Raw genomic sequence first — 27,685 nt, 5'->3', positions numbered from 1 at the left:
ATTTATTGCATTTATTTATTTATTTATTTATTTATTTATCATTATTTATTTATTTGTTTACTGCATTTATTTATTTATTGTACTTATTGCATTTATTGTATTTATTTATTTATTTATTGTATTTATTGTATTTATTGTATTTATTTATTTATTTATCATTATTTATTTATTTATTTATTTATTTATTTATTTGTTTGTTTATTGCATTTATTGCATTTATTTATTTATTTATTCATTTATCATTATTTATAATTTTATTTGTTTACTGCATTTATTTATTTATTTATTTATTTATTTATATATTATTTATTGTATTTATTTATTTATATATTATTTATTTATTTATTTATTTATTTATTTATTTATTTATTTATTGCATTGATTTATTGCATTTATTTATTTATTTATTTATTTATTTATTTATTTATTTATTTATTTATTTATTTATTTATTTATTTATTTATTTATTTATTTATTTATTTATTTATTTATTTATTTATTTATTTATTTATTTATTTATTTATTTATTTATTTATTTATTGCATTGATTTATTGATTTATTGATTTTTTTACTTTTACTTACCACTCGATTGTGATTGTGAATTTAGTACAACACTGGGCATTTTTTAAAGAAATTCTTGTAATTTTATTGGAAGTGTCTCCCACCACCGGAAGTGTTATATTCCTGTCAAGTCTCGAAGTGAAGCTTGTTGTGCAAAATTCACCCTTTTCACGCGTTTCTTTCAGCTGTAGAATAAAGTCGTCCGAGGTAATTGTAGATGAAAGTAAGATATGAATAATATTAAAAGTTTGGACTATGTAATAACCAGTTCATGAATTGGTAAGCTTCCCGGGTAAGCTTATCTAATTCTAAAGCTTATCTAGTACATGTATTAACTTGTAAGTAGTATACATGTTGTAGTCATGATGGTAGTAGCTCTGCACAAGGCACGGTATGGGATAAAATGTGTACCGGTATACAAAAAGCTGGTGCAACGCAATTGCATGATTTCAATTAGAGTTTGCACTAAAAAATACACAAAAAAATACTAAAAAATACAAAAGCTCTTGTAGCTTAAATAGTTACATGTTTGTCTAATTACACAGAGCTTCAAGGGAAGGCCGCACTGACAATGAGGGGCCGACCACTGAGGTAGCTCCATCATCTCACCTCCAGTTTTTACTTGCACTTTTTTTATACGCACCGTAATTCATTTTCTGTCGCCTATGAAGTATGAGACGACGCATGTGCACACCGCAGTGCTTGTTCGAAATATTCACTAACGGTCAAAGCTTAGAATCTGTTCGTATCACATATCGGTCGGATCTTCGGTGTATAAAAATGAACCGGGATATAAACACTGACATGAGGCCAATTCCATGCCAAAAGTGCCTTTTGTAACGTCCGTAACAAAATTTTAGAACATTATTGCTCAAAACAGGAGCATTTATTTCAAATTTGCTAATCATGCCTCCATAGATTGATGTCAGACCTACTTCAAGATTAGTGCCGTACTATTACGCTGACTTTCGTATTCGGCGAGGAGGACGATTTCGACCTCCTGGTTTGTTTACAAACAGAGAGGTAGACAAAAGACCGTTCCGCTTGTCCAAACACTCCAAGTATCAGAAGGATGGTCCACAATAGCGTGATTCACGTAACATGAATAGGGATTAAAAAGCTGTCACGTAGAACCATGTGCTTCTATTGTCCAAGTTGCCATCAAGATTTCATATGGAAACAGTTCAGACCCAGTACACGATCATGTCAGAAATTAATATTTTGTTCTGGGTCTGATTATTCGGACTACTTCAAGATAGTAAAGAAAAAAATCTGAGGAAGTACCTTGACAGTTTTTTTTCATTATGAAAAATGTTACGGACGTTACATTTGAGATAAAATGTAACGTCCGTAACACTAAATCAACAGTGTAGGACGGTACAGGAGTATTAATTTCAAACTTGCTTTTCATGTTTACATAGAATGGAGTCAGGGCTTGCTCAATATAGTTAACAGAAAAAAATAAGACACAGATATGAATGGCGATTTAAGGATATGTACCATCTGTCAAAATGGCAGGCACTTTCGCGTAACTTAGAACTGTAGCTAATTAAATAAGAAAGCCAAAACAAAATTGCTTCATTATATTGAACATTAGAGTGTGTACTAGTAGCATACTAAGAAATAAAGTGTTATCCTAACAGCAAACATGTGTGCTATTCACTTAAAAGTTGCAATGTATCTGTAACGTCCGTAACGGTGGAATTGTCCATGACTGATAAAAATGCTATGTATTGGCTTAATTCACCAGCACATATTAATAAGCGTGTCATTATATAAGTTTTATTGTACTATTACATGTACATGTAGGCCTACCTACCTGTTTGACTTTCGATGCATACGATCCTAACATTATAAAGGAAATATCAGCTAAATATTTGGCAAGTTTTTCAGAGCTGGATCCGGCCTGCACATGCTATTATTATTGTAGCTGTTTGCGCCGTGCTGATGGTGAAACAGTCTCAATCTATGAGGGCATTTCACACACATAAATTGTGCTCATTAATGACTGAATAACGTTTTGTGGGGTTGAGAATATTATCGACGTAACAGGCTCACATGATAAGCAATTAGTTTTTAACCAATGAGGTGGAGCGTTTTAGCTGCGTTGGACTTGTCTCTGTTATGTTAGGCCCTTCGCACTTGATTATTAGTTTCCTGTTGAAGATTTTGGAAGAGGGACGAGGTGACTTTTAATTATTAATCAATAATTATTAATTATCTTTTATTTTCTTTATTTAGTTTGAACTATTCCAAGCAACTATTGACTCATTTTGACTAGAGCGGCAGCCGGGCATTTTTAAAATTATTTCACAAGAATATTTGATTTTATAAATAAGTGAAGGTGGAGTTGTACTCTTTGTTCATTCATCATTATTGTTGATATTTTTAAAGTAAAAAAATGGCAAGAAGAAGTAGTTGAAAGTTATTTTAAAGGAGAAAATTAGATATAAAAACAAAATAATTAATTATTTTGAGATTTTCAATTTTGGACGCGGGCGGTAAACAGGAAACTAATAATCAAGTGCGAAGGGCTTTTTTTAGTACAAACCTAATTTAACAATACAAAATATTGATATACATGTATAGTCCAAAAACAAATCAGCAGTTAATGAAGAAGTAATTTCCGATATACTGTCAGTAGCAATTAGAAAAATTTATTATTTTTAAGAGTTTTGTTTAATACACATGTCTAGGGAAATTGAAATTACAAACTAGAAACAACAGTCAATTTTACTTCGTGAACTGACAGTTGAATCATCGCTGATCAATGGAAAAATGGGAGCAATTTTAGTGATGAAATATCCACTTAATTGCACTTGAAATGCGAACTGAGAATTATGTTGGGAACGTGTATAGTAACAAATTGGTAGGTCATGTTATGTGGAAAGTGGTATTTGAGGGTATGCTTATTGAAGCAGTCAGTGGCCTATTGTATTAAGTATACGGTGTTATTTACATGTTTACAAACTACATTCAGATACGAAAGGTCACTAGCTACGAATGCGAGGGCATCCGTGAGCAATTCGTAGCTAGTGTTTTTCGAGCAACGCAGTGCAAGTTATCTTCGTTTATTTGAAGTCAGCACTACAAAGGGAGAAAGAAAGAGAAAGAAAAAGCTATGTGTACTTCTTCTTGCCAAACTCCTATTCTCTTGGTCAGGCTGACGTCACAAAGGGGAAATAGCCCTTGTAAAACCAGTGTACGCATGTGCAGTTCCCCTTTCTCGAGCTGGTTGCTATGCGCGCGCTTGTGCAAAGGGAGGAAGGGGACAATGTTCCCGGATGTCCGACCGAGTGAATGCTTGAAATTGTAAATTCATTGGGTTGTTCCATATAGATGGCTCTTACATGTAGTCTTACCCATCTTGGTACTTGGTTACAGCATCGAGCTATTCCACAGAAAAATCCTAATCCACTCAATAGGGTTAAGCCGATTACGCTATTCAATGCGAGTCATCACTTGAATGGATTTAATCAGTGCAGTCGCTCAAACACGGCCTTTGATGTTTATGATCGTTATGCAACAATATCGATCATCTATTTTAAAACTTAATTTAAACCGACCCCCCAGGTGACCCGTACCGGAAATGGATGGTATTAGTGCCCTTTTGCATCGGTCACATGATCTTCGATTGCGTCATTGTGTTTCCGAGTTCAAGTTGATTTACTAGCGAAAACCTGATCGAATTCCCTCATTTCCTTCCAAAGTTACGGTGAATTTATGTACAGTATTTTTTCTTATTGTGATTAGTAATACTGGCAGGTGTCTGCGGGACTTTTAAACCAGTGGAAATGATTTGGAAAGGTTTTCCAAGACTGGCAATGTTTTTTCTACGATCCGCCAAGCTTGGCCATAAGAAATATTGGCGTTATAAAATTACTGGAAGTAAATTGTTTTCCTCTGTTTATGGTCACGGCCACAATGCTTTGTGGGTAAAAATGACGTCATTCTGCTTAGAAGTTGCGATAACGGTGGTTCATAACCGGCCAAGCTCAATAGATAAGAAGCTTAGCAAATCGATAGTGCACCATTCATACCTGATTGCTCAGTATCGACTCATAACGATCATAGTACAAAGGGAACTGGGTTCGTGGATTCTCCTTCTATTAATAGCTCGATGGTTACAGTGTAATCCCCGGGGTGTAATCCTTTTTACAGCTTCATCTTGAGTTCAACTAGGAAAGTTGTAAAGTATTCTTTAAAATTGGAAGGAATTTGTTATGATATTATGTTGATGATCATGATTCACCACATCACCATTTAGGATGTGAGCCCTAAAGGGAACCCTCGTAAATAAATGCTGATCAATATTGACTGAACTAAACTGAGTCGTGTTACATGGTAGGCAGCTCGGGATTTTAACTTTTTCGCCGTTTTAAGATAACTTTATGAAGTCCGGGTAAAAGCGTTTTATACTCGCAGTTGTAAAGAAGGTTTCTAAACGGTGTTTTTGTGGATTAATTGTCGTGATGCCCCTCAACGAAGGTGAGAATGGAGCCGGTGACGGTGCACATGGCAATGAAAATGGTGGACATGATGATCCAGGACATGGCGATCAGCCCGGTGCCGGTGCTGGAGCAAAGCTTAAAGCAGTGGCCGGTATACAGGCCCCAGGTCATTTGGTATCCATGGAAAAATGGAAAAATGGAAAACTTGGCGCCAGATGTGGCAAAATTATTCAATTATAGCCAATTTGTCAGCACAAACGCCGGAATATCAGACTGCACTTTTTCTGCACACGATTGGGCAAAAGGCCTTGGAAATTTACAACGGGTTTGATTTCGCGCAGGAAGCTGACAAGCTCAAGCTTGAAATTATAATTGAGAAATTTAACCAGTATGCTATTGGTGACATTAACGAAACGTATGAGCGATATATGTTCAACAAAAGAGACCAAAAAGAAGGAGAAAAATTTGATGATTATGTTGCAGGCCTCCGCATACTTGCGGAAACATGTAACTTCTGCCCCTGTCTAAAAGATACATTGTTACGGGACAGAATAGTAGTAGGCCTAAGTAGCGCACGCACGCGTAAACGCCTTCTCCAAGAGAGAGCACTCACACTGAAAAAATGCATAGATATTTGTAAGAGTGCCGAGACAACTGAGTCACAATTAAGTGCATTTGAAACTGAAGGCTCCGCTAAAATACATGGCACAAAGCCAAAGAGGAGCAAACAGATTAGGCCTAAGAAAAGCGAGAACAGTGTCAATGACAAAAGTACATGTAGGCTTAAGAATGATCCCAGAGAGTGTAAATACTGTGGGCAAAGCCACACAATGGACAAAACAAAGTGTCCGGCATACGGAGTTCCCTGCAATCAGTGTGGGTTAAAAAACCATTATGCCAAAGTCTGTAAAACTAAATCCAAAGTGAGAACCGTTACATATGAGTATGACTCCGACTCTGACACAAGCAGCAAGCACCGAATACATCAATGTGGTAAAGCATGAGTCTGAGGATCACACAATTAATGGGGTTAGGCCTACTGAGGATATCTTTGCAGAAATGCTCATCAAACCACATGACAAAGTTGTGAAATTTCAGGTAGATAGTGGTGCCAAAGTAAACACAATACCCAAGAAATTTGTGGATGAGAAAGACATTGTTCCTACATGTAGGTCTACAGGTAATAAACTGAGAATGTGGAACAATGCCACATGTGAAGCACTCGGTACATGCCGACTGAAACTACTGAATCCCAAGAATAGTAAGAAATATTCGGTTGAGTTTGTGGTCGTCAAAGAGGACCTTACACCGCTGTTGGGTAGTAAAGCCAGCCAACACATGGGATTCATTACAGTAAATGAAGAGAACTTCAATAGGCCTAAGATATCAGCAGTTGATAAGCCCAAAACCAGCGTAGACATCAAACCTGAAGCGAACTATGCAAAAGTGTTTGATGGTTCATTAGGGTGTCTTCCCGGTGAAGTTCACCTACAAACTGACACAAGCGTTGAGCCAAAGATATTGCCTCCTCGCACACTTCCACATGCAATTAAACCCAAAGTCAAAAATGAACTTGATAAATTAGTGGAAGCAGAAATCTTGGTACCAGTTGAGGAACCAACTCAGTGGGTTAGCCAGTTAGTGGTAGCCGAGAAGAAGAACGGTGATCTTCGAATCTGTATTGATCCCAGGCCACTTAACAAGGCATTAAAGCGCCCTCGGTATCAACTTCCAGTGATCGATGATGTGTTACCGAATTAGCACAAGCCAAAGTATTCTCAAAGTTGGACTTAAGCTCAGCCTTTTGGCAGATCCAACTGGACTATGAGTCCAGCATCTTGACCACATTCAACAGCCCATTCGGATGCTATAGGTGGCGCCGTTTACCCTTCGGTACTTGCGCATCGTCCGAGATTTTTCAACACCGCATACATGTCGCCTTAGAAGGGTTGACCGGTGTTATTTAATGCGTCGTGAGATGACCTAGTAGTCTCACGGTAACGGTGAAGACTACGAAGCCACTACGACGCTAACCTAGAACAGCTGTTGAAGCGCTGTACTGAGCAACACATCCAACTCAACAAGGAGAAGTCCATATTTAGAGCCAAAGAAATACCATTTCTTGGCCATCTACTGTCAGATACAGGTCTGAAAGCAGACCCAGCTAAGGTCGCGGCAGTCGCTAACATGCCAACACCGACAGATGTACATGATGTTCAGAGACTGGTAGGATTCGTGAACTACCTGAGCCGTTTCCTTCCTAGCTTATCAGAAGCACTTGAGCCACTTAGACAATTAGTCAAACCAGAAGTGCCGTGGCACTGGATGCATGTACATGATGAAGCACTTGACAAAGTCAAGAAGATGGTCACTGAAGCACCAGTGTTAGCGTATTACGATCCAGGCAAAGACCTCATGATTCAATGTGACGCTAGCGGTAAAGGCTTGGGAGCCGCACTCCTGCAAGATGGTAGACCCATTGCATACAGTAGTCGAGCACTCATCGACGCAGAGACGCGATACGCATCCATAGAAAAGGAGATGCTAGCGGTAGTCTTTGCATTTGAGCGTTTCCATCAGTATACCTTTGGTAGATTCACACAGGTGATCAGCGACCATAAACCACTTGAAATGATCGCAAAGAAGCCACTGGTGAAAGCACCAAAACGTCTCCAAGGGATGTTGTTAAGACTACAAAGTTATGATTATGACATTCGGTATAGTCCGGGTAAGACTATGGTCCTCGCTGATATGCTGTCTAGAGCGTACTTGCCCAACACAGAAAACATAGGCCTAAAGTTTGAAGAAATCAACATGGTGAGTTTTCTACCAATACGGGACGAGAGACTAGAACAGTTGAGACAAGAAACTGCAACAGATGAGACACTACAAATGCTGAAAAAGGCAATCATCAACGGGTGGACAGAGCAGCGTAATCAACTACCTGAGCAAATCACGCCCTACTTCCACTACCGTGATGAACTGTCCGTACAAGATGGACTGATCTTCAAGGCTAATTGTGTGGTAGTACCACAAAAGTTACGCAACGAAATGCTGACAAAGATCCACTCATCACATCTTGGGACAGACGGCTGTCTCAGACGCGCGCGAGAATATCTGTTTTGGCCGCGTATATCAGTGGAGATCAGAGAATACATAGCATCATGTGATACCTGCCGCACATTTGAAACCAGCCAACAGAAAGAGACATTGTCTAGCCATGACTTGCCCACCAGAGCATGGGAAAGAGTGGGTACAGACTTATTTTCATGGGAAAACAAGGACTACTTAATCACAGTTGACTACTTCAGCAACTTCTGGGAAGTCGATCCACTACCAGATACCTCCAGCGCAACAGTGATAGAGAAACTGAAGACCCAGTTCGCCAGATACGGAAGCCCGACCTAACTGGTATCCGACAACGGTCCGCAATACACCTCTGAAACCTTCCATCAATTCGCGAGTACATGGGACTTCGAACACCTCTGCAGTAGTCCAGGAAACAGCCAAGCCAATGGCAAGGCTGAATCTGCAGTCAAAACGGCCAAACGCATACTAACTAAAAGCAAAAAGGCGGGAACAGACCCATACATAGCCTTCCTAGACCATCGAAATACACCCACGCAAGGACTCGATACAAGTCCTGCACAAAGACTTATGAACAGAAGAACCAGAACACTTCTGCCAACCTCAGCAGCATTGCTGAAACCAAGAGTGATTGATGAGACTGCCAACATGAAAACCCGTATCAAGAAACAAGCAGAACATTATGACAAGAATGCCAAAGACTTGTCTCCCCTGCAAGAAGGACAAGTTGTCAGAATGAAACCACTTGTCCAAGGACAAAAGACATGGCAGAAAGCCATAGTCACACGACGCCTAGATGAACGTTCTTACATAGTCGAGTCTGACTCTGGAATTTATACAAGAAACAGAGTCCATCTAAGAAAGACTCCAGAAACACCACCAGAAACTCTGATAAACAAAGAGAAGGTGCCTCAAGACACAAGACAAGAAACTATGCCTGCTGCAACAAGCAGACAAGAGACTTTCAATTCCCAAAATGGACAACAGCAAGACAAGAACAAGAACTTGCAAGATAACAAGAAAACCATGCAAGACAAGAAAACCAAGAACTCAGATGCAACAAAGAAACCAAGAAAGTCAACGGCACCAAAACAGAACTTGAGACCAGAGATGAAGACAAGTACCAGTAACCATGGTAACCAGAGAAACCAGCAACAAGAACCAAGACCAATGCCAGAACCAAGACCAATGCCAGAACCAAGACCAGTACAGGGACATGAACCAGAACTCTCTACCAAACCGGAAGAAAGATCAGATGTCCTAGCTACTTGAAAGATTATGTTTAAACCTGACCAAATGTTGGCACTTGATTAAACCAAAAGAAAGAAAAAAGAAATCTTTCGAACAATTTTGGAAATTGATTTGAAGTTTTAGTAGTTTTGGAAAAGTTGATCTTTTTCAATATTAAAACTTTTCAGAGTTAAAGTTAAAGTTTTGAACACACAAAAAATGAAAATAGTCTAAATACAAAAGAGACTATTAGAAAAAAGACAGTCACAGACATTTGCTTTATTTAATAGTGAAGTGATCACAAGAAATAAAGAACAAGGACTTTTCAAGATTAAAAGAATAAGCCATTCAAATTAATCTGATCTAAAAAGAGAGATCCAAACATTTTATTTTCTTAAGGAACTGAAAGAAAGAAATCTTTCAGGACAATTTTAAGTGATCACAGGAATTTGAGAAAAATGACTCTTTTATGAAAAGAAAAACATCTAAAAGAAAGGGGATGTTGAGATATTTCATTTAAAAGAAATTGAGAACAATAACTTTCCAAGTGGAAAGAACAAACTCTTAAAAGAAGGGGGATGTTATGATATTATGTTGATGATCATGATTCACCACATCACCATTTAGGATGTGAGCTCTAAAGGGAACCCTCGTAAATAAATGCTGATCAATATTGACTGAACTAAACTGAGTCGTGTTACAGAATTAAGTATTTAATTAAATGTTATTTTCAAAGAAAAATAACATTGCAAGTTGCTAAAAACTGGCAAACATCAAGAATTTGTACCAAATTAAGGGGCATCCTTCTAAAGTCTGCACAAAAAGTAACTCAGCTGTTATATATACGCCTATAGAAGAACTAATAGTTGTTTTCACAATATTTCAACATAAAAAGAAGGATGATTTATTTACGCGCATTTTGATACCCCATTTGTCCAATTTTGTTCAATATTGACAATACAGCAGTGTTTTGAAAGAAAAATACCCCCAATTTAAAAGTTGCAGTTATTTGTATTGATTTGAAGTAAGCCGAAGATAATAGCGGGTTTTACGTGTTTACAGTGCTGGCATTATAACCATTGATCGCTGTAAACTGCAACTTTTAAATTTGGGTATTTTTCTGTAAAAGCACTATCAAAATGCGTGTATATAATCACCCTTCTCTCTATGTTGAAATATTGTGAAAACAATTATTTGTTGTGAATCTATAGGCGTATTTATAACAGCTGAGTTACTTTTTGTGCAGACTTTATATAGAAGGACACCAAAATTAGCTGAATTGGGATAAAGTCTTGTTATTGAAGGACATCCAACAATAGTAGGACAAAGTAGGGCAAGATGTCCTGCAAAATGTCCATGAGCCAGTACGGTACTGACAGTCACAAAATATAAAAATCCATTAAAGCCTGACTACACGGTTTCGCAGAAAAATAGGGGAGTGCAAATGTGTCCTGTCCATTATTCTGGCATTAACCTTAGTGTGTTTTAATACAACTTGATTTGTATTAGATCTTATCTACGGTACTTTTATACACAGACCCAGTTACCAACTTTGGAATTTGTCTGCATCATGTGTTAAATGTCTACCCAAAAATACCAGTCGATCTCCAAACCCCCCAGTACTAGCATGATGAGAGATCAAGGAGGGGTCAACGAGATTCCAAGGGACCATCAGGATGGCTCAGAAGATGATGTACCTCTACCTTCACAGCAGGGATTTGTAGTGATCGATCAACCGGAGAGTGATGATGAGGGATTGTCAAGTGGGGATGAAGGGGAGGGACAGATGCAGAATGGAGGCTATCAGCTGTTAGCCCAAGATCCTGATGTGAGTACAATGGATTTACGACGTTGGACGGTTTTTTTTGTGATGAAGTCAGGCTAAATGAGTCTGATGGCAATCAAAATCATAATTGAGTTTTCAATTTCATTGCATGAGCCATTCTCTGACCTTTATTTTGCTGAAAACCCCATCATATATAGTTAGATTTACAATTCCAGAGATATGGCCATTTTAATGCTACTCAAAACAATAAAATACAAAGGAAGTTGAAAACTTGTCATCTCAATCAAAATCAATATTCCCAACATCTGACTCTTTTTGCACTAATGTGATGTGATCAACTTGAAGCAAAATGATCATTTGTCATGCAAAATCAAACTTCATTTTATATGCCAATTTCATAGCTTTATTTGACTGAAAACTGCCATAAAATCTGCATTATATCGTAAATTTCAAAAAATCTAAATCATTTGATATCAGGTGGACATTCCTTGTATTCAGAATGCAATTTGGTGTGTCTGATGTGCTCTCAGATCCCACAAAAAGTACTGTGCAAACATTGCTATCCGAACCCTTAAGGAATTTAACATTCTTTCTACTCAGCGTGGATTGTATCTGAATATCATGTATTTGACATTGCATTTTTATTCCGGTTCTAATTTTGTCTCAGGGCCCAGAGGATATCGAGGAAGAATCGGAAACCCCTTCAACCACAGGATCCACATCAATGCCAGCACCAGCAGCAGCAGCAACTGCTTCATCGTATGACTCTGCGATGATGCAGCAAGTATCAAGCTTATCTTCCACTTCATCATCATCCCATCCTCATCTACCCCAACACATGGCTACACTCATGCCTAATCAAATTCCACAACCGGACCAAGCGACAAAGGTGTCGTACAGCGACACAACGGATGTGCGGGAATGGCGCAAGCAACAGATGGCCGGGGATGATCAAATCAAGGCTGCGATGGCTGGTTTTAAGCTACCAAACACGCCACAGTGGGCTAATTTTGTGAGTGAACAAGATTGGAAGAAGAATTTGGTATCAAAAGTGAGTGATGGTAATAGTTCAAGACAATCAGGGACAAATAATGATGATAAGGATGGAAGTACTGACTCTGAACATAGTGGAGATAGGTAGCTAATACTATCAAACTGCAAAGCATTTATAAGTTCTGGTAACAGATCCAAAAGAATATAGTACTCACTAGGTATATTTCAGTTCCTACCAGGAACCTTGTTTACTCTACAATGACTACAGTGTTTTTATATCGGCAGTTCATGGTGACTGTGATGACATCACCACTTTTGAAGGTTGCCATTTTGAAATGATCTGGTCATAGATTCTGTTCAATTTGTATGTCCCCTCCTCCTTATTCATAGTGTTTTATTCCCTTGATCCAAATAGCTTCTTTGAGCCAACATGTGGTTTTGTCTGCCTCTTGATCAATGCTTTTTCTCGTCCCAACTAATGGGTAGCTGCGACATGCTCAGTTAATTGTCGACATCTATATTCTTTTGGGTCTGTTACCAGAATTTATTTACATATTTAATTGAACGATCCTGATGAATTTCATCATTAATGGCATTTATTGCGTTATGCATACAAGTGAATGGGTTTTCTTGCATTACGTAGCAGGGGAAGGTCACCCTGACAACTGTCACCTAGAGGATGGTCCATGGCAGCAGGGCTAGAATTACAGTGCAAATCTGTGAATCAATGGTCTATACCAGTTGAAATCCATACACCTCATGACCTTAATCTCCCACACAGGGAGTGTGAATTTTAAATGGAGTCACATTACAGGAAACACCATTTGAAATTCACTCTCCCTATGTGAAAGATTAAGGTCATGTCTATGATGTCTTCCATATAAGGTGTGTACAATGTACATGTTTGTATTTCAACTGCAGTAGCCCAATTCTCTAAAGATTCTCGGACAAAGGATTTCTGTGAATCAATGTCTTGGTAAATATTTTAAGTCAACATCTGGAATTTAATGTAAAAGAGAGTGAATCATGTAAAATTCCTTTCGAATTTTAAGGGGGTACTACACCCCTGCCCAATTTTGTGCCTATTTTTGCATTTTTCTCAAAAATTATAGAGCATTGGTGACAAGTAAGATATGTATATTATAGGGGCAAGGACTACAACTACTGCACTGGAAATTTTATTTCAGCACAGACAACAGTTGTGGAGTTACAGTCAAAAATGAGGGAAAACCAATATTTGATCAATAAATCAATAACTACTTGCCTTGAGTTCCTGAATTTTCAGTGCAGTAGTTGTAGTCCTTGCCCCTATTACATACATCTTACTTGTCACCAATGCGCTACAATTTTTGAGGAAAACGCAAAAATAAGCAAAAAATTGGCTAGGGGTGTAGTACCCCCTTAAATCAAGATTGTTTCTTGGAATGTGAGGTGAAAATGTACCCATGTGTCATCATAGTTGTCACTCTGATGGGTTATTGATTTCCGGCAAGAATGTAATTTTTCTTTTATTTCAGTAATCAGTACTAATAAAGGGTCATTAGGGATGGCTTCAAAACCCAACCACTGGAGGACTAGCACCCTGGAGAAACTGGCGATTGGGCTTGGTTTTGTGAGGGCTTGGGTGGTCGGTTGGGTTTGAAGCAATCCCTAAAACTTTTTGCTAGGCACAAGAGCAACACAAAATTCCACTAAAAGCTATAACCAGTGTTACTTTTTATTTCACAATGGAGATAAAAAGATTGACATGCACTGTAAGTAATCAAAAGGTAGCCATTGCAATATTATGAGTAGACTCAGTAAAGTACTCATGAAATAAGTAAACTTTAATCTTGTCCAATGAAATTTGGACCGCTAAAGGATCGTACCAAATTCTTTTCATGGATCTGTGCTATAGTAAAAGTCAGAATAAAGAAAGATAGTTCATGTCTGATGTCACCTGTCTATCAAACTCAGACGGTTTTATGTGATGTTTGAAATTTCAGAATGTAGTGAAACAAGTGTGCCCTTAGGTTAGTTTTTTAAACATACAAAATGTCTCAATAGTTGGGTCTTCGAAATAGGAAACTTTCTTTGCTAAAGGCACAATGTCAACAATGCCTAGAAAAGATGTTTTTGCATCGTAAAGGTACCGATATCGTCTAACATTTTGTGCATTCCTCCTCTCTGATGAAGGTGCCACTGCCACAGATGAATACCTCCTTTTTATCGCTAACTCTCCATGGCCCATGATTGGTTAGTTACTAACCAATCATGGGCCATGGAGAGTTTGATTGACATGTGTCATCAGGCAATTTATTTCTGACTTTAGCAAAGGGGTTCTTGGCTCTGTCAAGTGGTGTTGTGCACTATATGCGATTTCACGAAAGGTCATTAGTTCAAATCTGCCTCCAGAGGTCTACACGATGCATGGAACAAGTACAAAGCATATGTGACATGATCAAGGGAAATGAGTCGGATGTCGCTAATATTGTTTTTGAGATATTGGCAAAAACAGTGTTCAAATTCTTTTGTTTTATATTGTTTTCAGCCATTGATAAATTGCTCATAACATTCCCCTTGATCATGTCACATATGAGTCAATCAATATCACTTCAACTGGGGATTTTGTTTTTTGTTTTTGTGCGTTATGCACGCATCATGTCTTCTGGAGGCAGATTTGAACTAATGACCCTTCGTGAAATCGCCCTATACATGTACAGGATGTCCCAGAACAATTAGTACAGGTGACAGTTTTTATGGTATTTTGAAGTGTTGTTGCTTTTTTCACCATGTTATCAGTAAGCATTATCGGAAAGCATTATTGGTAAGCATCATGATCAACTAATTTCTGCCAATCCGATATCAAGGGGTTGACAGTGATTCGCCGATTCTCCAAATTTGGCCAAATTTGCACGCTACGGTATGCTATACAGAAGTTGCCGGGAATCACAAATTTGGTACCAGCATGGGCGCCGCCATCTTGGGAAAAGGGGGTGCTGGCGACCGTCGACTTAACGGTCGCCAGCACCCCCAAACGTGCCCAGCACCATGACTACGCGTCACAGTACGCGTTCCCGACTGTCAATCATCAAGGGTCAATCACCTCGAGCTTGACAACGATATCTGAATAGACTATTGCCAAGTCTTACGTGTAGGCGCGAAATTAAGGTTAATTTTTGTGATTGAAACAGTATTTTTCTTGTATAAATCTTGGTCTGGAGAGTGGGATTGTTGGTCGATTTGATGTATTTAATAAAATTAAGTTAATGGATGCGCTAAAAATATTATTAAAAGTATTAAAAACAGCTATTCAACATTTGAAAAAAATACGCTGTTGCAGGCTTGAAAAGGTCTAACCTTGGTTGCAGTAAGCCATGATTTTCACGGGTAATTTTATTTCTTGAACGCGAAGCACGGGCGCGATGCAGCCGGTAGAAATCGCGGTAGTGTTCCAGGCCTACGCGATGGAAGGGTAATGGCGGCATCCATAGTTTTATTACATTTATCCTCGAGTGACGCTTCCCAATCTTTATTTATTCCCTGCCGATATGTTACCGTTGAAGCATTGGGCCAATATGATTACTGGTTGCGCCTTCTCCAAAACCCTTGAGTTCTGTCCTAATGAAAAGTATATTGTGTGACAATATTCTTTCCAGCGATGAGATCCTCTCAATCTTTTGTTTCCACTAGTGCACCTGCAGCTGTGAGAGCCCTGATGCTGTGAGAGCACTGGCATGATAGCGATACTGTTTGACCCCAGATGACCTTTTTTTCATGCTCCCCTCATACGAAGGATTCCACCTATCAAGTTTAAGCCCAATAGGGCAAAGTTTAAATTGAGCCCCTACATGACCTTTGACCTCGGTTGACCTCAATTTTGTTTTGCGCATATATTCCCCTCGTATCAAGGATTCCACCCACAAAGTTTGAGCCCGATAGGACAAAGTTTGAAATCCATGACCTTTGACCTTTGACCTCGGATGACCTCCATATAATGTTTTTCATGATCCCCTCATACGAAGGTTTCGACCCACGAAGTTTGAGCCCGATAGGACAAAGTTTGAAATCCATGACCTTTGACCTTTGACCTCGGATGACCTCCATATGTTTTTCATGCTCCCCTCATACGAAGGTTTGGACCCACCAAGTTTGAGCCCGATCGGACAAAGTTTGAAATTTGACCCCTCCGTAATGACCTTTGACCTCGGTTGACCTCGATTTTATTTTGCGCATATATTCCCCTCCTATCAAGGATTCTACCCACCAAGTTTGGGCCCGATCGGACAAAGTTTGAAATCCATGACCTTTGACCTTGACCTCCGATGACCTTCAAAACTACCCGATAAACAGCGCCCGCCTGGTACCCATCTATGTCCGAAATATTGGAACGATGCGTCGAAGCGCTGCGAGACACACAGAGCTCATTATTTTATTAGTACTAGTGCACCTGCAGCTGTGAGAGCCCTGATGCTGTGAGAGCACTGGCATGATAGCGATACTGTTTGACCCCAGATGACCTTTGACCTCGTGTAATCTTTTTCATGCTCCCCTCATACGACGGATTCCACCTATCAAGTTTAAGCCCAATAGGGCAAAGTTTAAATTTAGCCCTACATGACCTTTGACCTCGCTCCACCCACCAAGTTTGAGCCTGATAGGACAAAGTTTGAAATCCATGACCTTTGACCTTTGACCTCAGATGACCTCCATATAATGTTTTTCATGCTCCACTCATACGAAGGTTTCGACCCACCAAGTTTGAGCCCGATCGGGCAAAGTTTGAAATTTGACCCCTCCGTAATGACCTTTGACCTCAGTTGACCTCGATTTTATTTCGCGATTATATTCCCCTCCTATCAAGGATTCCACCCACCAAGTTTGGGCCCGATCGGACAAAGTTTGAAATTTTGACCTTTGACCTTGACCTCCGATGACCTTCAAAACCACATGGCCAACATGCTTTTCCCAAGACCTATCTATATCCCAAATTTCAGCACGACAACGTCGAGCTGCGGCGTAAACGATAGCCGGACAGACAGATAGATAGATACACAGATAGACAGAGACCGCGCATAGCCGGACAGACAGATAGATAGATACACAGATAGACAGAGACCGCTTATTATTTTATTAGTATAGATAGATGGTTATAAATATGAACTAAATACCTACCTACCTTTGCAATATCATTATTATGACATTATATAAACATTTATACTAGAAAATTATTGTACATGTTTCTTTCATAGATACTATATATAGACATTTGTATCAATGCCTATTTCTTTTGAATTAATATTTGTTTAAAAATAGAATTTGATTGTGAATGATTGGCCTGCAATGCATTGTACTATGAAGACTCTTCATACCGGTACTTGCAAATTGCCAGTTAAGTTTGCAGGCTATGCAGCATAATATATTACTGATGTTGAACTATGGGATGAGGCACTCAACTTTTAGGTTTAGAGGCCATGTAATTTTCTTCATAAGGACAAGTCACTTATATATAAGGGGTCATAGTTTTCTACACCAAAAGTAAGGGGGTCATAAAATTATCAAGGGCTTATAATGTTCACACATTTATGCGCACATTCTATGCGGTAAGGCGACGAAAAAAGAAAACCCTGTTCTACGGGCCCGACCGACCCAGATTTTGACAATTTTCTTGTACAAATGAATGCCGACCCAAATTTCAGGAACAAAATTTTTTTTGTATTTTCTCAAATTGCAAATTATTTTCAGATTTTGGAAAAAACAAGGCTGACCGTCCGACCCTACTTGAAAGGTCCGTCCATCCGCCCGTAGAACAGGGTTTCATTTTTTCGCGTCTAACAGTAAATATTTTCATGCATTACGCAGACATTTACAAAACAAGAACATTTCCTTGGATCTGTGTGTGCGCAATGGAGGTCATAAAATTTTTCATCTCAAGATGGGGGGTCATACAAAGTTGACACTTGTCAGTGATGACATAATTCACTGACCCCTGTGATGTCCAAAGAAAATGACACCCTGTGTCAAAGACTGGTTTAAAAAGTGATGGTTCAACTTCTCCATCTGGGGGTTATCAGGATTAAATACCAATCGTAAACAATAATCATATAGACAAGTTCATCTGTAGTGTTAATCGATTAAGTCTGAGAAGTTTGTATTCTTTGCATACCATTCCATGAAAAATGAAATCTTTTCTTGCATTTTTAGTGATACTTCACCACTATAGGTAAATTAAGTAATTCTTGACCGAGCTCGAACGTACCTGTTGCGTCCATGTAGCATACTAAATGTGTACACAATGAGATGTGTACATGTTTTCTTCTGTACCACGCTATATGCGCCTGTGTTTATTGCAGAGCCACTAGCGTCTCAAGTGTTCGAACTTAGCCAAGAATGAATTTACCTGTAGTTAGTTTCCAACAAACCGTGTTCAACTGTTGCCTCTACGAATCATTCAATCAATTGAATACATGAATCCAAAACCCACCCAAGTCCATGGGAAGTGATTTTGAGAAAAAACCTTTGTATCATTTAAATCCTTCAGTTAGATTTACCTGGTCGATATGGTAAGTTGTACGTGCAAATGGGTGGGTTAAACTGTATTAGGTATGACGATTAGCATTTCAGGGACTTTGTGGGGTTCATTTTAAATTCTGGACTTGGGTGGTTTTTTGAATCATATACTAAGACAATAATGTTGGAATGAGATTACCACTAGTAAGATAATACAAAATAAAGCACACTTATGTATAATGTTGATAAGCATTCTGCCATGTAATATAAACCACACACTTTCCTTGATTAAACCAATTTTTTTTTCAAAAGTCACTCTCCAGCAATGAATGTGTTACAAGTGGACTTTTATACATACTGGATTTCAATCAATGTGTTACAAGACTCAAATCATGGACTTGGGTTGATTCTTTCATACATGCTATTTTTCACATGCTCAATTGACACAGAGGATGAATTTGAGTTGTTCTTTCATACACATGACAGGCCTATATATAGCAACACTTTCCCATGCTTAACTCAATTTGGCCAAAGTATGGACTTGGGTGGCTTTGTATTCATATATATGTGTGTACATCCATATCAAAAGCGATGCACATGTCGGCTGCTACATGTGTCTCATTTCACATAATAGCTAGGAATAAATACCAGACTCATCTCAAGTGGACGTCACTTCAAAACATCCCTAGGTCACATAGTTTAGGAATATGTTCCATGTATTCCTAAATCAAGTGACTTCGGTATGATTTGAGGTGACGTCTACTTGAGATGAGTCTGGTATTTATTCCTAACTATTATGTAAAATGAGACACATGTAGCAGTTTGACAAGTGCATTGTTTTGATATGGATGTACACATATGTGATGCGATCAAGCAAAATCAGTCGGAACTCGGAAATATTGATTTTGAGATATAACCAAACAAAGGTAGTATTTCCTCTTGTTTCCTGTTGTTTTGGAAACTATTTAATTGCTTATATCTTTGGAACTGGTTGTTCAATTTCAATGGGGTTTTCTGCAAAATGCAGCTTTGTAAATGAATTTTACTATCCTACAAGAAACTGAAAATTTAATATTTTCGAGTTCCGACTGATTTTGCTTGATCGCATCACATATATTCAATTGAGAAGACTCAAAAGTTGTTCACAGAGAAGCTGATAAGACCATCAGGTGGTTTAAAGAAGCTATTTGGATCCCCAGCAAAGGAACCGGTAATAAACAAGGATGAGGGAGCCTATTCACTAAATAACATCTTTGATTAACTCACCATGCCTTGTACAACAGTTGACTATAAAAGGAAGCTGTCAGATGTGATGGGTTGCCACTCTAATGTAGTGGTGAAACTTGGTATAAATGGAATTGTACACAAAAAATACAAGTCTCTGTCTCCTGTATACAAATAATGTTGTAAACAGTCAAGTTAAATTGTGTGCCCATGTTGTAAAGACCATTTTATCTGAAGTCTGATATGTATATAAAGACAAATAATATACTGTAACCTGTCTGCGTGTTTGTTTTATTTACTTGGACCTATTATACAGGCTGTATCAAAATGATCAGTACCCATCAATTTTGATGCTTGCCTCTTCCAAATGTAACAATCCCAGGTGATATCATGAGTGACCAAAGATTCATGTAAAAAGGGTTTTTTTTTTCATGATCAGGCACAGTACATAATGTATTTGGTTATGGTAGAAAATTGCTAAAATTATGTAAAATTATGTAAAATCAGCCGTTTTGGAGCCAAAATTCATTTTTTATAAAGGTTTTGGTGATATTTAAGCCTCCAGAAAAAGGTCTGTCCTCCCAACTCCCAGAATCCCTTTGGGTACAGTTTAGGCTAATGAAAGTTGATGATAAGTCGAAGCGCTGCGAAACGCATTGCCGGACAGACACACAGAGCTCATTATTTTATTAGTACTAGTGCACCTGCAGCTGTGAGAGCCCTGATGCTGTGAGAGCACTGGCATGATAGCGATACTGTTTGACCCCAGATGACCTTTGACCTCGGTGTAATCTTTTTCATGCTCCCCTCATACGACGGATTCCACCTATCAAGTTTAAGCCCAATAGGGCAAAGTTTAAATTTAGCCCCTACATGACCTTTGACCTCGTTCCACCCACCAAGTTTGAGCCTGATAGGACAAAGTTTGAAATCCATGACCTTTGACCTTTGACCTCAGATGACCTCCATATAATGTTTTTCATGCTCCACTCATACGAAGGTTTCGACCCACCAAGTTTGAGCCCGATCGGGCAAAGTTTGAAATTTGACCCCTCCGTAATGACCTTTGACCTCAGTTGACCTCGATTTTATTTAGCGCATTATATTCCCCTCCTATCAAGGATTCCACCCACCAAGTTTGGGCCCGATCGGACAAAGTTTGAAATTTTGACCTTTGACCTTGACCTCCGATGACCTTCAAAACCACATGGCCAACATGCTTTTCCCAAGACCTATCTATATCCCAAATTTCAGCACGATGCGTCGAAGCGCGGCGAAACGCATAGCCGGACAGACAGATAGATAGATACACAGATAGACAGAGACCGCGCATAGCCGGACAGACAGATAGATAGATACACAGATAGACAGAGACCGCTTATTATTTTATTAGTATAGATAGATGGTTATAAATATGAACTAAATACCTACCTACCTTTGCAATATCATTATTATGACATTATATAAACATTTATACTAGAAAAATTATTGTACATGTTTCTTTCATAGATACTATATATAGACATTTGTATCAATGCCTATTTCTTTTGAATTAATATTTGTTTAAAAATAGAATTTGATTGTGAATGATTGGCCTGCAATGCATTGTACTATGAAGACTCTTCATACCGGTACTTGCAAATTGCCAGTTAAGTTTGCAGGCTATGCAGCATAATATATTACTGATGTTGAACTATGGGATGAGGCACTCAACTTTTAGGTTTAGAGGCCATGTAATTTTCTTCATAAGGACAAGTCACTTATATATAAGGGGTCATAGTTTTCTACACCAAAAGTAAGGGGGTCATAAAATTATCAAGGGCTTATAATGTTCACACATTTATGCGCACATTCTATGCGGTAAGGCGACGAAAAAAGAAAACCCTGTTCTACGGGCCCGACCGACCCAGATTTTGACAATTTTCTTGTACAAATGAATGCCGACCCAAATTTCAGGAACAAAATTTTTTTTGTATTTTCTCAAATTGCAAATTATTTTCAGATTTTGAAAAAAAACAAGGCTGACCGTCCGACCCTACTTGAAAGGTCCGTCCATCCGCCCGTAGAACAGGGTTTCATTTTTTCGCGTCTAACAGTAAATATTTTCATGCATTATTTAGACATTTACAAAACAAGAACATTTCCTTGGATCTGTGTGTGCGCAATGGAGGTCATAAAATTTTTCATCTCAAGATGGGGGGTCATACAAAGTTGACACTTGTCAGTGATGACATAATTCACTGACCCCTGTGATGTCCAAAGAAAATGACACCCTGTGTCAAAGACTGGTTTAAAAAGTGATGGTTCAACTTCTCCATCTGGGGGTTATCAGGATTAAATACCAATCGTAAACAATAATCATATAGACAAGTTCATCTGTAGTGTTAATCGATTAAGTCTGAGAAGTTTGTATTCTTTGCATACCATTCCATGAAAAATGAAATCTTTTCTTGCATTTTTAGTGATACTTCACCACTATAGGTAAATTAAGTCATTCTTGACCGAGCTCGAACGTACCTGTTGCGTCCATGTAGCATACTAAATGTGTACACAATGAGATGTGTACATGTTTTCTTCTGTACCACGCTATATGCGCCTGTGTTTATTGCAGAGCCACTAGCGTCTCAAGTGTTCGAACTTAGCCAAGAATGAATTTACCTGTAGTTAGTTTCCAACAAACCGTGTTCAACTGTTGCCTCTACGAATCATTCAATCAATTGAATACATGAATCCAAACCCCACCCAAGTCCATGGGAAGTGATTTTGAGAAAAAAACCTTTGTATCATTTTAATCCTTCAGTTAGATTTACCTGGTCGATATGGTAAGTTGTACGTGCAAATGGGTGGGTTAAACTGTATTAGGTATGACGATTAGCATTTCAAGGACTTTGTGGGGTTCATTTTAAATTCTGGACTTGGGTGGTTTTTTGAATCATATACTAAGACAATAATGTTGGAATGAGATTACCACTAGTAAGATAATACAAAATAAAGCACACTTATGTATAATGTTGATAAGCATTCTGCCATGTAATATAAACCACACACTTTCCTTGATTAAACCAATTTTTTTTTTTCAAAAGTCACTCTCCAGCAATGAATGTGTTACAAGTGGACTTTTATACATACTGGATTTCAATCAATGTGTTACAAGACTCAAATCATGGACTTGGGTTGATTCTTTCATACATGCTATTTTCACATGCTCAATTGACACAGAGGATGAATTTGAGTTGTTCTTTCATACACATGACAGGCCTATATATAGCAACACTTTCCCATGCTTAACTCAATTTGGCCAAAGTATGGACTTGGGTGGCTTTTGTATTCATATATATGTGTACATCCATATCAAAACGATGCACATGTCGGCTGCTACATGTGTCTCATTTCACATAATAGCTAGGAATAAATACCAGACTCATCTCAAGTGGACGTCACTTCAAAACATCCCTAGGTCACATAGTTTAGGAATATGTTCCATGTATTCCTAAATCAAGTGACTTCGGTATGATTTGAGGTGACGTCCACTTGAGATGAGTCTGGTATTTATTCCTAACTATTATGTAAAATGAGACACATGTAGCAGCCGACAAGTGCATTGTTTTGATATGGATGTACACATATGTGATGCGATCAAGCAAAATCAGTCGGAACTCGGAAATATTGATTTTGAGATATAACCAAACAAAGGTAGTATTTCCTCTTGTTTCCTGTTGTTTTGGAAACTATTTAATTGCTTATATCTTTGGAACTGGTTGTTCAATTTCAATGGGGTTTTCTGCAAAATGCAGCTTTGTAAATGAATTTTACTATCCTACAAGAAACTGAAAATTTAATATTTTCGAGTTCCGACTGATTTTGCTTGATCGCATCACATATATTCAATTGAGAAGACTCAAAAGTTGTTCACAGAGAAGCTGATAAGACCATCAGGTGGTTTAAAGAAGCTATTTGGATCCCCAGCAAAGGAACCGTAATAAACAAGGATGAGGGAGCCTATTCACTAAATAACATCTTTGATTAACTCACCATGCCTTGTACAACAGTTGACTATAAAAGGAAGCTGTCAGATGTGATGGGTTGCCACTCTAATGTAGTGGTGAAACTTGGTATAAATGGAAAAATAAAAAAAAAATACAAGTCTCTGTCTCCTGTATACAAATAATGTTGTAAACAGTCAAGTTAAATTGTGTGCCCATGTTGTAAAGACCATTTTATCTGAAGTCTGATATGTATATAAAGACAAATAATATACTGTAACCTGTCTGCGTGTTTGTTTTATTTACTTGGACCTATTATACAGGCTGTATCAAAATGATCAGTACCCATCAATTTTGATGCTTGCCTCTTCCAAATGTAACAATCCCAGGTGATATCATGAGTGACCAAAGATTCATGTAAAAGGGTTTTTTTTTCATGATCAGGCACAGTACATAATGTATTTGGTTATGGTAGAAAATTGCTAAAATTATGTAAAATTATGTAAAATCAGCCGTTTTGGAGCCAAAATTCATTTTTTATAAAGGTTTTGGTGATATTTAAGCCTCCAGAAAAAGGTCTGTCCTCCCAACTCCCAGAATCCCTTTGGGTACAGTTTAGGCTAATGAAAGTTGATGATAAGTTTCTGGTGAGTTTCATCAAATAATGAGGCAACCCTATCATTATTTGACTGCATTTCATTATTACCTTTATTTTTGATGCAAGACAATTGAATACATGAATACAAAAGCCACCTAAGTCCATAGGAAGTGATTTTGAGAGAAAACCTGTGTATCATTTTAATTCCTTCAGTTAGATTTACCTGGTCAATATGGTAAGTTTTACGCGCAAATGAGTGGATTAACCTGTATTAGGTATGACGATTAGCATTTCAGGGACTTCGTGGGGTTCATTTTAAATTTTGGACTTAGGTGGTTTTTTGAATCATATACAAAGACAACAATGTTAGAATGAGATTACCACTAGTAAGATAATACAAAATAAAGCACACAGGTATGTATAATGTTGATAAGCATTCTGCCATGTAATATAAACCACACACTTTCCTTTATTAAACCCATTTTTGTTCAAAAGTCACTCTCTAGCAATGAATGTGTTACAAGTGGACTTTTATACATAATGGATTTCAATCAATGTGTTACAAGACTCAAATCATGGAATTGGGTGATTCTTTCATACATGCTATTTTTCACATGCTTAATAGACACAGAGAATGAATTTGAGTTGTTCTTTCATACATATGGCAGGCCTATGTATAGCAACAATTTCCCATGTTTAAATCAATTTGGCCAAAGTATGGACTTAGGTGGCTTTTGTATTCATATATTCAATTTAAAACTAGATGGCAGTTGTGTTTGACCAAACATGAATATCTATGCCTGTGACCACACCTAACCCCCTTCCCCTACTATTCACAAACGAAAACTTGGTGAGCACCATGTGAAAGCCGTTGTTTTAAGTTTACATTTGATATACAGGGTGTAACAATAAAATTTGTACAATTGTATTTTGACTTCTCAGGAAAAAACTAAAAGAGTTACGGCACAGATGTTATATGCAATACAGTCAGTAATATCTTGGCTAAAAGAAGACGCTTAGTTGGTTTCTTTACTAGCTTGGGTTCAAAAGTTACGTTTGATTAATTAAATCGTCCAGAAAACGTGTTGGGCCACTTTTACCATGTTAGCGTATATCAAGTTTGAATCGCGTAGATTGTGCTTATCGTGCATTTAACATCAAAAGAACTGACACAAAAGAATTATAAGTGGTGTTTGTTCATAATTATGATTAACATGAACTTAATAATAACATGATATTTCTTTAAATTCTATAAATGAAGTCATGAAATTTCTTTCAAATTATCTTACAAATAAAGTAATTTCTCATATGCCTGAGATATCATTGGTAAAACCGAGAACAGTTTTTGCATCCATAAGTACAAAACAATAAGATTTTGAAATTAAGTTCAGCTGGGCTTCTAGCTGTTCTGGGGCGACCACTATTGCCAGCATTTCTGTTAACAAATTCTACATACTTCTCATAGTTATATGTAATTCTATGCCTTGATGGAAGATGTGAGTTTGGAAAATGAGCTAGATAAACAATCTTATGGTTTCTGCTTGACTCCATGTGCTACCGAATATCACAACCATAAAATACGCTCTTCCAACGTGAATTGGGGTTGAAGGTGTTGAGCTGCAGCCACGATTTCTAGTAAATGAGGTTGTAATGTCAGTGCTTAGTTGTTACTTTCAAAAACTCAAGGAGATATTCTATTATTTAATCATTTCTACCACTTCGAATACCCCACTGTTTAAATCGACCTATCGTAAGAGCGCCGTCCAAGTGGTCCATGATTCAACTCTATTCAGTCACTTTTGTAACACTTAGACAAAAGTGGCCCAAGCGGTTTTAAGACTAGGTTACATAATTGGCTATATCTTCACTTGTATACCTACAATTTTATTGGAACAAAGCTTATCTGGTGGCTAAAGAAATGATCTTGATAGACATATAAATATCAAACCAAAAAATAGGCAGCATGCTTGTGTCATTCTATTTTCAAAATTGTACAAATTTTATTGTTACACCCTGTACATGTAATGCTCATAACACTGACCCACACTCTCTCTAATACCCTATCAAGCCTTCACTCTCTTTTATGCCCCATCAGACCATAACTCTCTCTAAAACACCACCAGACTGAACCATGCACACTCTCTCTAATACCCCACCAGACCCTTACTCTCTCTTATACTCCACCAGACACTCACTCGCTCTAAAACACCACCAGGCTGACCCATACTCTCTCTGATACCCCACCAAGCCTTCACTCTCTTTGAAACATTGAGAAAAGATTTGTTTTAATTAAAATGAAATTTGTAATTTTTGGCTACCATCAAGAACATGACAGGAACCATGCTGAATGATCAGCATGGCATGTATGACATTTCCACCAAATTGTCAGATAATGGGCTTTGTGTCCTAATGATAATGAAAAACGATCAAAATGAAAAAGTAATGCACATGGAACTTGGAATCCACTTTTGTACAGGGTGTCCCTGAAACATCTATCGGCGGAAATTGAATTTTAATTCAATTTAAGGGATCTAAAATGAAGCGTTTATTATGTTTCGACAGTATTTTTGTGGGACATGAGAGCACCTCAGACCTATCGAATTGCATTCTGAATCTGAAGCATGTCTTTCTGATATCAAATAATTTTCATTTTTGAAAATTGCAATAATACAAATTTTATGACAAATTATAAAAATTTGACATTTTTCAAATTTTTGATATATAACATTCCTCGAAGTAAATTATATAAATCTAATGATATATTCTTAAAGTGTGTGTAGCAGGGAGGAAAAGCCGACGGTCAATTGAAAATTTTGACCTTTTATATTGAATATATGGATTTTTTTTCCCAAAATTTTTTTTTGGTGTTTTGGGAAAAAAATCCATATCTTCAATACAAAAGGTCAAAATTTTCAATTGATCGTCGGCTTTTCATCCCACCTACATACACTTTAAGTATAAATCATCAGATTTATAAAGTTTACTTCAAGTACTGTTAAATATCAAAAATATCAATTTTTAATGATTTGCCATAAAATGTGTATTAAATTGCGTAATTTCAAAAATCAAAATTATCTGATATCAGAATGACATTCTTCGTATTCAGAATGCAATTCGATATGTCTGATGTGCTCTAATTTCCCAAAATAAATACTGTCCAAACGTTCATACCCCTTCCCTTAAATGCATAAACCATACATAACCAAGTGAATAATGTGTTGAGGAATATATCAGTTATCATATACTTTATGAATTTTGACAAATGACCACTCCGTTTTTGAA

General features: G+C 37.7%; 1 protein-coding gene across 2 annotated transcripts; it reads left to right on the top strand.

Annotated features, from left to right (window-relative positions):
* The first annotated feature begins 669 nt into the window (after nucleotides 1-669).
* Nucleotides 670-15,798, top strand: LOC140143369 (uncharacterized). 2 transcript variants are annotated; one of them, XM_072165225.1, is made up of 3 exons: nucleotides 670-769; nucleotides 10,868-11,158; nucleotides 11,784-15,798. In XM_072165225.1, the coding sequence occupies exons 2-3, from the start codon at nucleotides 10,910-10,912 to the stop codon at nucleotides 12,255-12,257; spliced, it is 723 nt and encodes a 240-aa protein (XP_072021326.1). In that variant the 5' UTR covers nucleotides 670-769; nucleotides 10,868-10,909; the 3' UTR covers nucleotides 12,258-15,798. The 2 variants fall into 2 exon arrangements, with proteins under 2 accessions (XP_072021326.1, XP_072021325.1); XM_072165224.1 differs by having other exon boundaries at nucleotides 670-785.
* The last annotated feature ends 11,887 nt before the right edge of the window (nucleotides 15,799-27,685 follow it).

The sequence above is a fragment of the Amphiura filiformis genome, unplaced genomic scaffold, assembly GCF_039555335.1.
Source record: "Amphiura filiformis unplaced genomic scaffold, Afil_fr2py scaffold_21, whole genome shotgun sequence".
NCBI lineage: Eukaryota > Metazoa > Echinodermata > Ophiuroidea > Amphilepidida > Amphiuridae > Amphiura > Amphiura filiformis.
This window is presented reverse-complemented; position numbering and strand designations above follow the sequence as displayed.